Source organism: Salvelinus namaycush, chromosome 1 (genome assembly GCF_016432855.1).
Source record: "Salvelinus namaycush isolate Seneca chromosome 1, SaNama_1.0, whole genome shotgun sequence".
NCBI lineage: Eukaryota > Metazoa > Chordata > Actinopteri > Salmoniformes > Salmonidae > Salvelinus > Salvelinus namaycush.
In genome coordinates, this window is record NC_052307.1 from 40,643,644 (window position 1) to 40,660,243 (window position 16,600).

The following is a 16,600-nucleotide window of genomic DNA, read 5'->3' on the forward strand; positions in this document are numbered from 1 at the left end:
ATTTTCATACATATCCATTTTACCTTTTAGAAATGAACACTTTATTTATCTAGTCCCTCCATTTGAAGGTGTCATAAATATTTGGACAAATTCACTTATAGCCTTTTCAATTGAATCAAAAGTTTAGTATTTGGTCCCATATTCCTAGCACGCAATGATTACATCAAGCTTGTGACTATACAAACTTGTTGGATGCATTTGGCGTCTGTTTTGGTTGTGTAGAAATGAATGGTAAATAATGTAGTGTCATTTTGGAGTCACTTTTATTGTAAATAACAATAGAATATGTTTCTGAAGACTTCTACATTAATGTGGATGCTATCATGATTACGGATAATCACGATTGAATTGTGAATAATGATGAGTGAGAAAGTTAGAGGCATGAAGATTATGCCCCCAAAACATGCTAACCTTTCACCATTACCAATAAAAGAGAGGTTAGAACGTTTTGGGGGGGGTATGATATTTATGCCTCTAAAATGTATCACTCGTCATTATTCATGATTCGTTAATGATTATACGTAATCATAGTTCGGTCCACATTCATTTAGAAGTGTTCAGAAACATATTCTATTCTTATTTATAATAAAAGGGACTCCAAAATGATGATACATGATTTACCATTCAATTCTACTGGGCATAACATAATCCGAAACACAACTAAAACAAACTGCAAATGCATCCAACAAGTTTGTGAAGTCACAAGCTTAATGTAGTCATTGTGTGCTACGAATAGGGGACCAAATACGAAACTTTGGACTACATTCAATACACTAAGTGATACAAATACACTATTTGTCCAAATACATATGACACCTTCAAATGGTGGGACCACATAAAGTGCTTTCATTTCAAAAAGGGTACAACATTTGATCTCAAATCCAATGGTGTATAGAGCCAAATTAAAAGTTTTAGCTTCACTGTCCAAATAAATACATAGGGGAATGTATATCCACTTTCCCACCTTTCAAGCCTTAGAGTCAGGGTAAAGCCATGGTGCTTCTATAGCTATTCATCATGTTGGTTAAGGGCTTATAAGTAAGCATTTCACTGTAAGATCTACACCTGTTGTATTCGGCGCATGTGACAAATAACATTTGATTTGTCTGTTATTGAAAGTCCATCTTCAAACTCTCTGTGTGGCGATGTCATACAGTCTACATAGTTGTATACATTTTCAACTAGTCTCAGCTAATGAGAGAGAGGTTCATGCCAGAGGCCTATTTGGAGCACCTTCAACAATACACTGACTACTGTGTGTGTGTGTGTTCGTGTGTGTAAGAAATAGAAAACTAAATCATATTGCATCTCTATGGGAGGACCATAACCTTGCTTCACACACTCTCTTCAGTACAAGACTAAGGCTTGCTTTTAATGCTAATTTGTCAAAATATGCTAAATCTTTGCATACTGAAAAGACAATCAAATATTTATTTTATTGGAGTGTGCTACTTGTGAATCTGTTTGCTTTGGGTTTCGTAATCACACAAATCGATTTTCTCAGTAAGGAAGATGGACTATGAAAATAAATACAACACTTACACCTTCATGCAAATGCTGCAACTTGTTTGAGCTGTATTATACATTCTATACACACGTCAACCTTTATGGTGCGAAACTATACTGTGCCAATAAAAGTACACTGGCTATAGTATCATGACATTGTAAATGTTGACAGAGTCATGTTTGACTGGATCTTCCTCTTATGGCAGTCATCACACCATAAACTCAAAGGGCATCAACAGCACAAGAAAGAGGGGGGCTAGTGTGATTGCCGCCTGTCTCTCTGTCTCGCTCTGCCTCGCTCCCTCCAAACCTGCATTTGTCTATCTGTCTGTCTCCATCCAGGGAGACAGGTCTCTCTCTGCCTACCTCCATCTATCGGTCTCACCCTCCCACTCTCATTCCTCCCTCTCTCCCTACCTTCATCCCTCCCTCCCGCAGAGTGTGGTTTGGTGTATGGTACAGTACAGTAGTAGCCTGTGAGTTTAGCCTGAGGCTTGGTTCTTTAAATAGGAAAGGCCTTAGCTCGCCCCTCAGGTAATTACATAAGAGACAGACTGGGACTTCCAGGGCTTTGAGAGGGTGTGTGTTTGTGTGTGTGTGGTCACACAGCTCAGCAGAGGGATGGTGAGGACTTACCACTCGTTGGACTGCAGCGTGGGAGAGTCGTTCTGGGCGATGTGATATAAGGCACTCATAGCGTTCATGTTGAACAGGGGAGGCTTGCGCTCCGCTATGAAGAGGAAGAGAGGTCGAGAAAAGGAGAAAGAGAGGAAGAGAGAAAGGGAGGGGGTTATCATATCTGGTTGAACAGGAGGAAGATAAGAGATACTTTTGACCTTGACAATGTTATTCTATCTGTGTGTGTGTGTGTGTATGTATGTATGTATGTATGTATATGGATATATATGTGTGTGTGTACATGTAGTACACAAGGGGCCATGGTAATCACATGACAAGCACATGATTGAGCAACATTGTGAATCAACTGTCATGGGTCAGTCTGTCAGGCGTGTGTCACTGCTCTCTCTAGATGGGGAAGTCCAAGATGGACTAGCTATGTCTGTTTGTTTCTTTGACATTCTGAGGAAGGCCATAAAAAGTAAATTTTCTTAACAAGTAACGATGCCTCCTGAGATGTGGACTAGTTGCAGGACAATGTTCATACCCCTTGACGTATTTCACATTTTGTTGTGTTACAGCCTGAATTCAAAATGGATTAAAGAGATGTACTTTCTCACCCATCTACACACAATATCCCATAATGACAAAGTGAAAACATGTTTTTAATTTCTTTTGCAAATGTATTAAATTAAATACAGAAATATTTATTTACATATGTATTCACACCCGAGTCAATACATGTTAGAATCACCTTTGGCAGCGATTACAGCTGTGAGTCTTTCTGGGTAAGTCTCTAAGAGCTTTGCACACCTGGATTGCACATTATTCTTTTAAAAATTAATCAAGCTCTGTCAAGTTGGTTGTTGATCATTGTTAGAAAGCCATTTTCAAGACTTGCCATAGATTTTCATGCCGATTTAAGTAAAAACTGTAACTAGGCCACTCGGGAACATTCAATGTCCTCTTGTTAAGCAACTCCAGTTTAGATTTGGCCTTGTGTTTTACGTTATTGTCCTGATTTTGGAATATTTTTTATTCTGTACAGGCTTCCTACTTTTCACTCTGTCATTTAGGTTAGTATTGTGGAGTAACTACAATGTTGTGGATCCATCCTCAATCAACTGTTTGCCTCATGGTAAAATCCCTGAACAGTTTCCTTCCTCTCAAGCAACTGAGTTATGAAGAACGCCTGTATCTTTGTAGTGACTGGGTGTATTGACACACCATCCAAAGTGTAATTAATAACTTCACCATGCTAAAAGGGATTATCAATGTCTGCTTTCCCCCCCCGTTTTTTCCCATCTACCAATAAGTGCCCTTCTTTGCGAGGCATTGATCTTTGTGGTTGAATCTGTGTTTGAAATTCACTGCTCGACTGAGGGACCTTACAGATAATTGTATGTCTGGGGTAGTCATTCAAAAATCATGTTAAACACTATTATTGCACACAGAGTCCAATACTTAATTAACTTGTTAAGCATATTTTTACTTGTGAACTTATTTAGGCTTGCCAAAACAAAGGGGTTGAACACTTTTTGACTCAAGACATTTCAGCTTTTCATGTTTTATTAATTTGTAAGCATTTCTAAAAACATAATTCTACTTTGACACAATGGGGTATTGTGTGTAGGCCAGTGACAAAATCTAAATGTAATCAATTTTAAATTCAGGCTGTAACACAACAAAATGTGGAAAAAGTCAAGGGATGTGAATACTTCCTGATGGCACTGTACGTACCAATGCACTGACTGTAAGTTGCTCTGGATAAGAGTGTCTGCTAAATGACTGAAATGTAAATGTAAATAAGTCAGTAAAAACTGAGAAAAGCCTGGTACAGTAAAAACAGATGTACACTAACCCAGTTCAATACAGGTGATTCCCAGGGACCAGATGTCCACCTTCCCCTCATACTGGCCCTCGTCCATTGCTAGGATCACTTCCGGGGCCATCCTGGGACACACACACACGTGTCAGTAATTAACCACCAGTGTTAAATTTGTGGAAATTCATAATCTGTTAAGCCTGGATATCTTAAAGTCCCTTTGGTATGCAGTGATAGCCTAGCTAGAAGCTCAGGTCTGAGTAATGTGCTGCTGGAAGACTAAGGGGTGTACGTTATGTGTCGAATTAACAGCCTGACTGGATACAAGTAGCACACTGTGAGCTTTGAGTATCATGAATAGAGAGTATCAGGAGAATCGACACAGTGTTCTAGGAGTTCTCCCTATGTTTTGTTTGTTTGCTTGTTTGTCTTCAGCGTTACTATGAGGGTTTCTATGTGAATGACCATTGTTTTTTTTAACATAATAAATAGTTGTAAATTATAACGCATAGCCATCTGGTCCCAGTACTTTCCACATTCGTGTTCCAGCTGAACATGTGATTCAATTAATCAACTAATCGTCAAGGCCTCGAGTAGTTGAATCAAATGGGATATTGGTGGGCTGGAACAAAAATGTGTATTCTGGGGAGGCCCCAGGACTGGTGTAGAAAAGCCCTATTGTAGTGCGTTAGGTACTGACAAGTATGTTACAGAAGTCCCACAAAGGAGATGTTTTGGACTAGGTCTCAATGAGATGAACCTGGGCAAATAACAGCTAAATACAAAAGTATACAAATACAATACAAGATATATGTTCTTTGGGTAGTGTCTTTTGGGTAGTGGACCAATGGTCATTCACATAGAAACCCTCATAGTAACGCTGGAGACAAACAAGCATCAGTGTTAAGATATTGACCAGTAAAGTCTTAGGGATGAGTTACTAATCATGTAGGAATTAGGGGTCGACCGATTAATCGGAATGGCCAATTAATTAGGGCCGATTTGAAGTTTTCATAACAATCGGAAATCGGTAATTTTGGACGCCGATTTTGCGTCCAAATGTATAATTTTTTTCATGTATTTTTACACCTTTATTTAACTATGCAAGTCAGTTTAGAACACATTCTTATTTTCAATGACGGCCTAGGATCGGTGGGGTAACTGCCTTGTTCAGGGGCAGAACGACAGATTTCTACCTTGTCAGCTCAGGGATTCAATCTGGCAACCTTACGGTTAACTAGTCCAACGCTCTAACCACCTGCTTTACATTGCACTCCACGAGGAGCCCGCCTGTTACGCGAATGCAGTAAGAAGCCAAGGCAAGTTGCTAGCTAGCATTAAACTTATATTATAAAAAACAATCAATCAATCATAATCACTAGTTATAACTACACATGGTTGATGATATTACTAGTATATCTAGCGTGTATTGAATGTCTAGCGTGCGTTGCAAATAATCGATGCAGTGCGCATTCGCGAAAAAGGACTGTCGTTGCTCCAGTGTGTACCTAACCATAAACATCAATGCCTTTCTTAAAATCAATACACAGAAGTATATATTTTTAAAACTGCAAATTTAGCTAAAAGAAATCCAGGTTAGCCGGCAATATTAACCAGGTGAACTTGTGTCACTTCTCTTGCGTTCATTGCACGCAGTCAGAGTATATGCAACAGTTTGGGCCGCCTGGCTCATTGCGAACTAATTTGCCAGAATTTTACGTAATTATGACATTGCAATGTAACAGGAATATTTAGACTTATGGATGCCACCCATTAGATAAAATACGGAACGGTTCCGTATTTCACTGAAAGAATAAACGTCTTGTTTTCGAGATGATAGTTTCCGGATTCGACTATATTAATGACCTAAGGCTCTTATTTCTGTGTGTTATTGTGTTATAATTAAGTCTATGATTTGATAGAGCAGTCTGACTGAGCGATGGTAGGCACCAGCAGGCTCGTAAGCATTCATTCAAACAGCACTTTCGTGCGTTTTGCCAGCAGCGCTTCAAGCATTGCGCTGTTTATGACTTCAAGCCTATCAACTCCCGAGATTAGGCTGGTGTAACCGATGTGAAATGGCTAGCTAGTTAGTGGGGTGCGCGCTAATAGCGTTTCAAACGTCACTCGCTCTGAGACTTGGAGTGGTTGTTCCCCTTGCTCTGCATGGGTAACACTGTTGTCGATGTGTTCCTGGTTCGAGCCCAGGTAGCGGCAAGGAGAGCTATACTGTTACACTGGCAATACTAAAGTGCCTATAAGAACATCCAATAGTCAAAGGTATATGAAATACAAATCGTATAGAGAGAAATAGTCCTATAATTCCTATAATAACTACAACCTAAAACTTTTTACCTGGGAATATTGAAGACTCATGTTAAAAGGAACCACCAGCTTTCATATGTTCTGAGCAAGGAACTTAAACGTTAGCTTTCTTACATGGCACATATTGCACTTTTACTTTCTTCTCCAACACTTTGTTTTTGCATTACTTAAACCAAATTGAACATGTTTCATTATTTATTTGAAGCTAAATAGATTTTATTGATGTATTATATTAAGTTAAAATAAGTGTTCATTCAGTATTGTTGTAATTGTCATTATTACAAATAAGTAACTTTTTAAATTTTTTATTTTATTTTTAAATTGGCCGATTAATCGTTATCGGCTTTTTTTGGTCCTCATAAAAATCAGTATCGGTATCGGCGTTGAAAAATCATAATCGGTCGACCTCTAGTAGGAATACACTGAGTGTACAAAACATTAAGAACACCTTCCTAGGGGCCTCCCGGGTGGCGCAGTGGTCTAGGGCACTGCATCGCAGTGCTAACTGCGCCACCAGAGTCTCTGGGTTCGCGCCCAGGCTCTGTCGCAGCCGGCCGCGACCGGGAGGTCCGTGGGGCGACGCACAATTGGCATAGCGTCGTCCGGGTTAGGGAGGGTTTGGCCGGTAGGGATATCCTTGTCTCATCGCGCTCCAGCGACTCCTGTGGCGGGCCGGGCGCAGTGCGCGCTAACCAAGGGGGCCAGGTACACAGTGTTTCCTCCGACACATTGGTGCGGCTGGCTTCCGGGTTGGAGGCGCGCTGTGTTAAGAAGCAGTGCGGCTTGGTTGGGTTGTGCTTCGGAGGACGCATGGCTTTCGACCTTCGTCTCTCCCGAGCCCGTACGGGAGTTGTAGCGATGAGACAAGATAGTAATTACTAGCGATTGGATACCACGAAAATTGGGGAGAAAATGGGATAAAATAAAAAAAAAAAAAAAGAACACCTTCCTAATATTGAGTTGCACCCCCCATGTAGACTCCAATGCTCCCCACAGTTGTGTCAAGTTGGCTGGATGTCCTTTGGGTAGTGGACCACGGGAAATTGTTGATTGTGAAAAACCCAGCAGCATTGCAGTTCTTGACACAAACCGGTGTGCCTGGCACCTACTACCATACCCCGTTCAAAAGGCACTTCAATATTTTCTCTTGCCCATTCACCCTCTGGCAATACACAATCCATGTCACGATTTTCTCAAAGCTTAAAAATCCTTCTTTAACCTGTTTCCTCCCCTTCATCTACTGAAGTGGATTTAACAAGTAACATCAATAAGGGATCATAGTTTTCACCTGGTCAGCCTATATCATGGAAAGAGTAGGTGTTCTTAATGTTTTGTACACTCCATGTACATTGTGCCTTTGTTAAGATATTGACCAATAAGATGTCCCTACGAAAGAGTTGTCAGGAGAGGCTAGAGGCAAAGCTATGTTATATACTACTAGGCTAGCTATATATTATGTTAGTGTGGTGATACTGAGCCGTAAGGTGTTTGTGTCTGTGTTAAGGTACTGACAGGTAAAGTGTAGTGTTGAGGTATTGTTAAAGGTAGACTCAGTGAAATGATGTTGCCACGAGCAGCACCGGACATATTACGATGAGCAAGATGCAAGACTTCGCTCCCACAATCACACACAGGATCTGCGCATGTACACGGGCTCGCTTCACACTTTTACAACATGGTAGCCACAGGACCAAAACAGCAGAGAAGTTGAGCCTCGCGCTTCAGCTCTCTTAGTTGTTGCGGAAATTGACCCACAACGCTGTTTACTTAATGCATCTACGTCGTATCGCTACCTTCAAAATGGTAGGTACTGACCAGTAAGGTGTTCCTACGAAGGAGTTGGCAGGAGAGGCGATGGAGGCAGAGCCGAAGTCTGCCAGTTTGACCAGGCCTGGCTCAGTTAGCAGGATATTTCCAGCTTTCACATCTCTGGAGAGAGAAAAAGATAAGCGATGACATGTAAAACAGGGTTAGAATAGGGTGGTGGGATATGGTTCAGAGTGATATGGGCTACTTTAGGTGTATTAGCTACCTCTTGGGAGTGATACGTTTGAAGTGCACTGGCGTCTGTCTTTTTCATGCATATGCCTGCATATCCACTAGCCTCTAATGTGGTGTGCATATGACAATGTGACTTTATAGTGATGCGTTTAAAAGCAGGAAGAAAGGGAAATATTGTCTCACTGTCAGGTTGAAATGCAAATAGCTCAAGCTAAATAAAGGCATTTCCTTGAGCTCAGCTAAACAGTGAGCGGAGCACACATTTATTTAGGCCTGTACTTTGGGCGGCATACAATCTCACAATTAATTGATGTGGTGAATAAATATACTTATTTCTTTCCTTTCGGTTTCATAACTTTTAACATGGTAAAACAGTAATATTTGTCTTTATGGGCCATGGTGGTAAAATGATAAAAGTTTCACATAACATTCGCCGTAAGTGATGTTCAAGAAAAGGGCCTGTTGGAATGCACATTGAAATACAGATTAGGGTTGGCAGATGACTCGAAGAATGTTATCTCTGACGAGTTTATTATTACTTTACAATGAGAACAGAGGCACCACATATCTCGTCTCAGCAACAGCTCAAACGTGTTTTAATTAATTAATATTTTTGTATTTTTTTTCACCTTTATTTAACCAGGTAGGCCAGTTGAGAACAAGTTCTCATTTACAACTGCGACCTGGCCAAGATAAAGCAAAGCATTGCAACAAAAACACAGAGTTACACATGGGATAAACAAACGTACGGTCAAAAACACAATAGAAAAATATATGTACAGTGTGTGCAAATGTAGTAAGGTTAGGGAGGTAAGGCAATAAATAGGCCATAGTGGCAAAATAATTACAATTTAGCATTAACACTGGAGTGATGGATGTGCAGATGATGATGTGCAAGTAGAGATACTGGGGTGCAAAAGAACAAAGAAAATAATAATATGGGAATGAGGTAGTTGGGTGTGCTATTTACAGATGGGCTGTGTACAGGTACAGTGATCGGTGAGCTGCTCTGACAGCTGATGCTTAAAGTTAGTGAGGGAGATATAAGTCTCCAGCTTCAGTGATTTTTGCAATTCATTCCAGTCATTGGCAGCAGAGAACTGGAAGGAAAGGTGGCCAAAGATGTGTTGGCTTTGGGGATGACCAGTGAAATAAACCTGCTGGAGCGTGTGCTATGGGTGGGTGTTGCTATGGAGACCAGTGAGCTGAGATAAGGTGGGGCTTTACCTAGCAAAGACTTATAGATGACCTGGAGCCAGTGGGTTTGGCGACGAATATGTAGCAAGGGCCAGCCAACGAGAGCATACAAGTCGCAGTGGTGGGTAGTATATGGTGCTTCGGTGACAAAACGGATGGCACTGTGATAGATTACATCCAATTTGCTGAGTGTTGGAGGCAATTTTGCAATGACATCGCCGAAGTCAAGGATCAGTAGGATAGTCCGTTTTACAAGGGTATGTTTGGCAGCATGAGTGAAGGAGGCTTTGTTGCGAAATAGGAAGCCGATTCTAGATTTAATTTTGGATTGGAGATGCTTAATGTGAGTCTGGAAGGAGAGTTTACAGTTTAACCAGACACCTAGGTATTTGTAGTTGTCCACATATTCTAAGTCAGAACCATCCAGAGTAGGGATGCTAGGCGGGCAGGAGGGTGCGGGCAGCAATCGGTTGAAGAGCATGCATTTAGTATTAATAGCATTTAAGAGCAGTTGGAGGCCACGGAAGGAGTGTTGTATGGCATTGAAGCTCGTTTAGAGGTTTGTTAACAGAGTGTCCAAGGAAGGGTCAGATGTATACAGAATGGTGTCGTCTGCGTAGAGGTGGATCAGATAATCACCAGCAGCAAGAGTGATATCATTGATATATACAGAGAAAGGAGTAGGCCCGAGAATTGAACCCTGTGGCACCCCCATAGAGACTGCCAGAGGTCTGGACAACATGCCCTCCGATTTGACACACTGAGCTCTATCTGAGAAGTAGTTGGTGAACCAGGCGAGTCAGTCATTTGAGAAACCAAGGCTATTGAGTCTGCCGATAAGAACGCGGTGATTGACAGAGTCGAAAGCCTTGGTCAGGTCGATGAAAACGGCTGCACAGTACTGTCTTTTATCTATGACGGTTATGATATCATTTAGGACCTTGAGCGTGGCTGAGGTGCACCCATGACCAGCTCTGAAACCAGATTGCATAGTGGAGAAGGTACGGTGGGATTCGAAATGGTCGGTGATCTGTTTATTAACTTGGCTTTAAGACTTTAGAAAGGCAGGGCAGGATGGATATAGGTCTGTAACAGTTTGGGTCTCGAGTGTCCGCGGCAGCTTTCTAATCTTTAGGGATCGCAGGCGATACGAAAGGGAGGTTGAACAGGCTAGTAATAGGGGTTGCAACAATTTCGGCTGATAATTTTAGAAAGAGAGGGTCCAGATTGTCTAGCCCAGCTGATTTGTAGGGATCCAGATTTTGCAGCTCTTTCAGAACATAAGCTATCTGGATTTGGGCGAAGGAGAAGTGGGGGGGGGGGGGGGGGGGCTTGGGCTTATTTAAGATGTTGATGACAAACATTTTAACGAGGGGGAAGATGGAAGACAGGTAGACCGACAGCTCACCTGTGAATCATATTATGGGAATGGAGGTAAGCCAGTCCTAGCAAGGCACCGTGGGTTATGGCAGCAATTTCAACCTCTTGGAGCGGTTTCTTATGAACTGGAAGAGAGGGTACAAAGAAGAGAAACATACATTAAGGGGGAAAACTGTCAGTGCTATCTAGAGACACAAGCTATCTGCCCTTCCTGATATGACACACAACAACAAACCCCAGAAGCATCTGTTAAATGTGTAAAGTCTAACAGGGTTGGGATAAAAGGGTTATAAAACACATTCCCGGTGGGTGGATTGCTGCTCTGATAGCCTGGTCCCAGATCTGTTTGTGCGGTCTTACCAACTTGATGACAATATGAGTTGGCAAGACAGCACAAACAAATCTGGGACCAGGCTAGCAGAGAGACGCCTTGCCTTAGAGTCAAAGGAAGCAGAACTACAGTGGAGGAATTTCAGAAGCGCTTCACACACACAAAAATAGGTCAAAACCAGCCAACTGTCATGGCTGTTAAAAACGGTTTCCATGACAGCCAGGACACAAACAGAAGTGCTAAATATATCACTTAGGCCAAGGTGCGGAATGTTTGGAGACCCTGAACAGGAACATTCACAGTGGAATATTACACACCCTGTTTAGAGAGAAAAGGTTCCTTGCTAACCATGAATGTTGCATTACTAATGGGTTTATAAAGCACATGCTCAGAAAGAACCCAGATATTTTCATTGCGATTTTGTAACTTCTCTTTGAATGAACTGTGTGTGTTTAGGTGAATAAGTGTGTGTGTGTGTGTGTGTGTGTGTGTGTGTGTGTGTGTGTGTGTGTGTGTGTGTGTGTGTGTGTGTGTTTGTGTGAACGCTGGATGTGTGTGTACTACTCACCCTCTAGTAAATCTGATGCGGAGCCTAGGCAGTACTCCATCACCAGCTGGAAGTGACAGAATGGTCATAGGTCAGAGACAAGTGGACACCCAAAAACACACCCAAGATTGAGAGTTGCCTCAAACAAATTACCAACAACCCCAAATATCTATTACATAATGACACAGACAAAAACAAGGCCTCATTTATTACCATCATAGCAGAGGTGGTGGAAGAAAAAAAAAAGAATAAGTGCTGTCAAGTGCAAAGAGATTATCCTAACGATGTTTACACTGGAAGTGGTTGGTGCATATTTTAAAAGGTCATGACATAAACCATGTTGTAAAAGGGAGGTTTTAGAGAAGGAGACAAATGGTGAAAGACAGAGAATCAGAGAAACTATGCAAGAGAGAGATGGAGAGAGAGACAAAAATGGGAAAGATAGAAAATGGTGAGACCGAGAGAGAAAGAGAATGAGCGAGATTATGAGAAAGAGAGTCAGAGATGAAAAGAAAGAAAGAGTTGAAAGAAAGATAGAAGGGGGAAAACATTGGTTTCCCTGGCAGCTCTGCCACACTCCACTGACCCAGGCAGTGTTATCCTTCAAGTAGCAGCCTTTGTACTCAATGGTGTTTGGATGGCGCAGCTGTTCCAAAAACTTGACCTCCTTAATGATGTCCTGCCATTTCTGAGGAGAGAAGGAGAGAGAGAGAGGGTGTGTAAGAGTCAACAACATCAACACATCTGCAAAGACCCTATTCACAGCATGTTGGCCCTGACATATTGGCCAGGGCAGTGGGTTTATGGATAGGTCAGTTCCATTTACACAAGAGAGGAGTTTGAACCCAACCCTTGACCCCAACCCAAGGCCTTGTGGATCGCAGGGAAAGTTGAACCTCTGTTTAAAGCCCTAAGAGTGTGTAATTTCAAAGTGTTTGTGTTAGTTGTTCTCGTCTCATTTGACCTCTGCTACAAGGCCTAAGTTGTGACCATTCCAGTGGCCAGGTTGTGATTTCAAAGATACCGAGTTGTGACCATCATAGTGGCCAGAGGAAGGGACTGTCCATGGAATGTTGAACCTCCGTTTCAAGTCCTGAGGTGTGACCGTCCCATTGGCCATAGCGGGAAGAGTTTGAGAGGGAGTTCAAAACATTTGTATTAGTTGTCCTCTCAACTTGTTTAACCTCTGTTTCAAGGCCTGAGGTGTGACTGATAAAGCAGACAGAGCGATAAATTAGTTCAACTTGTGTTTAAAGTGAGTAAAAGGCGGCAGTCCTCTCACCTCGGTGGTCTGTTTTCCATTGTAGGACATCTTCTTGATGGCCACCACCTCGTTGGAGTAGGAGTTTCTGGCCTGAGGGAGAGTAGAGGAGGGGAGTGAGTGAGAGGAGGGAAAAGAAATGGAGAGCGAGAGAGCGCGCGAGCGAGAGCGAAAGGTGAATGTGAGAACAGGCATTTCTCGTAGAAACACACAGCTGTAGTCTGGATACAGGATATAGGCCTATATTTGACAGCTGGCTAGAATCCAGTTGGTAGCCAAAAACTGGTAAAAGTGGGTCATATGACTGAGATATAGCCACTCTATATATGGCTCTGGGTCAAATGAGGGTAAATGGGAAACAAGAATCAACTGTCTCTTCAAAAGATGGCAATACTAAACATATGTGACAGAATTTGATCACCACAGGAAACTCCCTGTAGTTACAAATATGAGCATAGACGAAAACAAGCATAGAGGATACAAGCAACTCAACAGAGAAGCTAGCTAGGTACTTAACCACACAGTAATTAGCACATTGCGTGTGTTAAAACCCCTAAGGCTTTTAGAACACATGGATGGCTTCCTCATACAAACGTTGATGGTTCCTCATTCCATTTCAGTAATTTCCCCCCATACACATGCCTTTGGTCAGAAGGAATGTGAATGCATAGTAGAGCTATGAGCTAGCCACAGCAGCTAGCAAACACTTGCAGTTAGCTATCCTAGTAGCTCACAGCGGGTAAAGAAGAAGTGTATCAATGACCAAAAAGGCACCAGGATTTCATAATAGCCAGCCAAATCAGCCAGACAAGACTGATGGCCTCATCATGTGGCATGCTGACATACAGTACCGTAGCCATATAAATAGAATTACTAGAATGGGCAAATCCCTTCAGACTATGGCAATTTGACTGGAACATTTTAAGGGGCTACTCTGGGATTGGTATATCCATTTTGGACTTTTAAATTATCGATACACAGCCATTGACCTCGAATCCAGATTGCCACTTTAAAACCATTTCCCATTCTAATAAGTATATTTCTATGAATGTAGCCTTGTCCGGTAGATGACTGGACTTAGGGGAGCACTAATGCCAGTCAACCAGGCCAGGTAAAATCTCCTGCCTGCCCTACTATCTATCCATCCATCCATCGCCAGCTGGCCTCGCCACTTAATGTGCAGAACAGCTGTCTTAGGAGGAAAGGCTTCAGTTTATCCCTCTCCCCACAGCCTTGCATATGGAGAGGCTGGGGGATGGATGAGGGGAGGGAGGAGGAAAGGGATGTTGGAGGTGGAAAGAAAGGGGTGGGGGGAAAGGATGATGGAGGGAGGTTTGAAAGGAAGAGGACGGGGGGAGGGGAGAAGGAAAAGGAGGAGGGCTGGAGGGAGGGACGAGAGGGGTGAAGGGAGGGGAGGAGGAGGAGGAGGGAGGGATTGGTGCTAGCAGATTCATCCTCCCCTCTCTCCCGCTCTGCGTTGATTTAGATTTAAAGGCCTTCTGTCATTAGTGACGACCAGATTAAGAAATGCAGCAGAGAGACAGAATTTAACAGAAATGGCAGCAGAGTTATTATTAGACAACCTTGAGAGAGCGAGTGATCTTGTCCCTGGACTCTGACATCTATAGCCACAGACAGCTAGACTGGGTGTCTAACATGATCCTGACAGTGAATAGTATGGATTGCACTCACCCAATGCATATAACACACACTGACCAGGGCCAGTCCTGAACTAAATAGCACTTTCAATTGACATTCGTCATGAAAGCATCTCCATTGGTTGAGAAATTGAATGGTTGGCCAATAACTTCAAATACTTTCTAAGTACTAAATGTATTGTGAAAAATCTCCAGGATAATGCCTAGTTAAAATGACTTGCCTAGCTAAATGAAGGTTACATTTAAAAAATAAAATGTTTTAATTAAAATTAAAGAAATTTTAAATTCTGAGTTCGACATCTCAATTTAGTATCCAACCCTGAGGTACTACTCACAAAGTAGACGGCCCCAAAGCTGCCATGGCCGATCTCGTGCAGGTCACAGAAGACTTCCTCTGGGTCATCTTTGAAGAAGAGGTCGGCCAGCTCGGGGTCCTTCAGCGCTCCCTTCCGCGTGGACGAGGGCATGGTGGGGTGGGCGGGGCTAGACGGTACCGTGGTTACCGCGGTGTTCCACCTCACTGCAGCTGCTGCTCCTCATCCACGCGCCGGGCATTTACCATACCCACCTGGATGAGAGGAAACATACAGAGAGAACGAGAGAGAGAATTGTCGGCAATGTTTGTGACTAATGTTTACTGTAAATTTTTTGTTTATTTCACTTTTGTTTATTATCTATTTCACTTGCTTTGGCAATGTACACATGGTTTCCCATGCCAAAAAAGTAGAGAGAGAGATGGTAATAAGTTAGGACGTAACAGTGCAGACAGACAGCATTTCTGCATTTCTGATCACTACCTGGATGGAAGACACACACACACAAACATTTTTAAATACTTTATGAATCCACAAATCATAATTCATACAATAAGCATTCAAACATTTCAGGACAGGGATATCTGGACACCTAAGGAAACAGATAGCACCTTCTCCACACAGCAATGCTGCCTATAACTGCTGACACGGAGTAGTAACTTGCTAGCTGCTTCGTCTTATGCAGGCCTGCTATCTGAAGGCCAAGTACTATCAGCCTGTGAACATGGGCGGGACAGCGAGCTTGCACTGATAGCCGAGGCGTGACACGAGGGGCTGGTATTTAAGCAGCTTGTCAGGAAAGGCACGATCCATGTAGCAGACACACAGACACGTTGACACGTTTATGATGGAGTTACTGGACGCCTACACACAACATAGAGATTACATTTACAATCAGGACCTACAGACCAACACAAACATGCACATACACACAGTCTGATCAAGAGACTGAATCGGTACAACCTTGTCTGCTCCCATATCCTACTCATCCCCATATAACCTGATTCTTTCCAGGAATTACAAGCTGAATGTGTGTGTGTATGTCACATGAACAGTTGGCAGGGTAGAGGGGACAGAAGATGGTAAGGAATGGACTGCTCACTGTCTGCTCCTGTTGCTCATCCAAGCAGAAGATCAGACACACAGTTGGGGGAAAATACAAACATGCACACACACTCACAGACCCACACACAAACGCACACTGGACAGCTCGATCACCGTGAGTCATTGGTGCATCACTTCCACACATGCGCACACAAATGGACACACACTGACACACTCAGATGCACAGGGTAGCAGCAGCAGGTATGGCTGTTGTGAGTCACCAGACTGCAGCTAGGCCATCAAACATGTGACATATAGCCTGAGCTATGTTCCAGTTAGTGACACACCAATGACTGTATATATAAATGGACAATGCCATCGATTAAGTGACACCATTCCTCCCATGTGAAGACTCAATAGCGCATTGAAGCCAAATTAAGTCAGTTAAGGTGGCATCTCATGGAGACTTAACATGCGCAGTTTGAGCTAATCCAGGAAGTGACGTTGCAGGCTAGCTCACTGCTGCCCCCTCTCATTGAGTAACTAAAGTTGAAGGCCGACTGGGGTACTGCAGGCTGATATTTCCAACTAAA

The 16,600-nt window shown here is 42.7% G+C and overlaps 1 protein-coding gene across 2 annotated transcripts in view; it reads right to left on the bottom strand.

The window, feature by feature from the left end:
• taok3a (TAO kinase 3a) overlaps positions 1-16,600 on the bottom strand; it is a 99,575-nt gene that overhangs the window by 19,712 nt on the left and 63,263 nt on the right. For both annotated transcript variants that reach the window (XM_038988461.1, XM_038988468.1), the window contains exons 3-10: positions 14,985-15,217; positions 13,013-13,084; positions 12,317-12,418; positions 11,752-11,797; positions 10,881-10,977; positions 8,090-8,203; positions 3,986-4,077; positions 2,143-2,236 (exon numbers count right to left, since the gene is read on the bottom strand). In XM_038988461.1, the coding sequence (XP_038844389.1) occupies positions 2,143-2,236; positions 3,986-4,077; positions 8,090-8,203; positions 10,881-10,977; positions 11,752-11,797; positions 12,317-12,418; positions 13,013-13,084; positions 14,985-15,116 (749 nt within the window). In that variant the 5' untranslated portion in view covers positions 15,117-15,217. The remainder of the gene's footprint in view (positions 1-2,142; positions 2,237-3,985; positions 4,078-8,089; positions 8,204-10,880; positions 10,978-11,751; positions 11,798-12,316; positions 12,419-13,012; positions 13,085-14,984; positions 15,218-16,600) is intronic.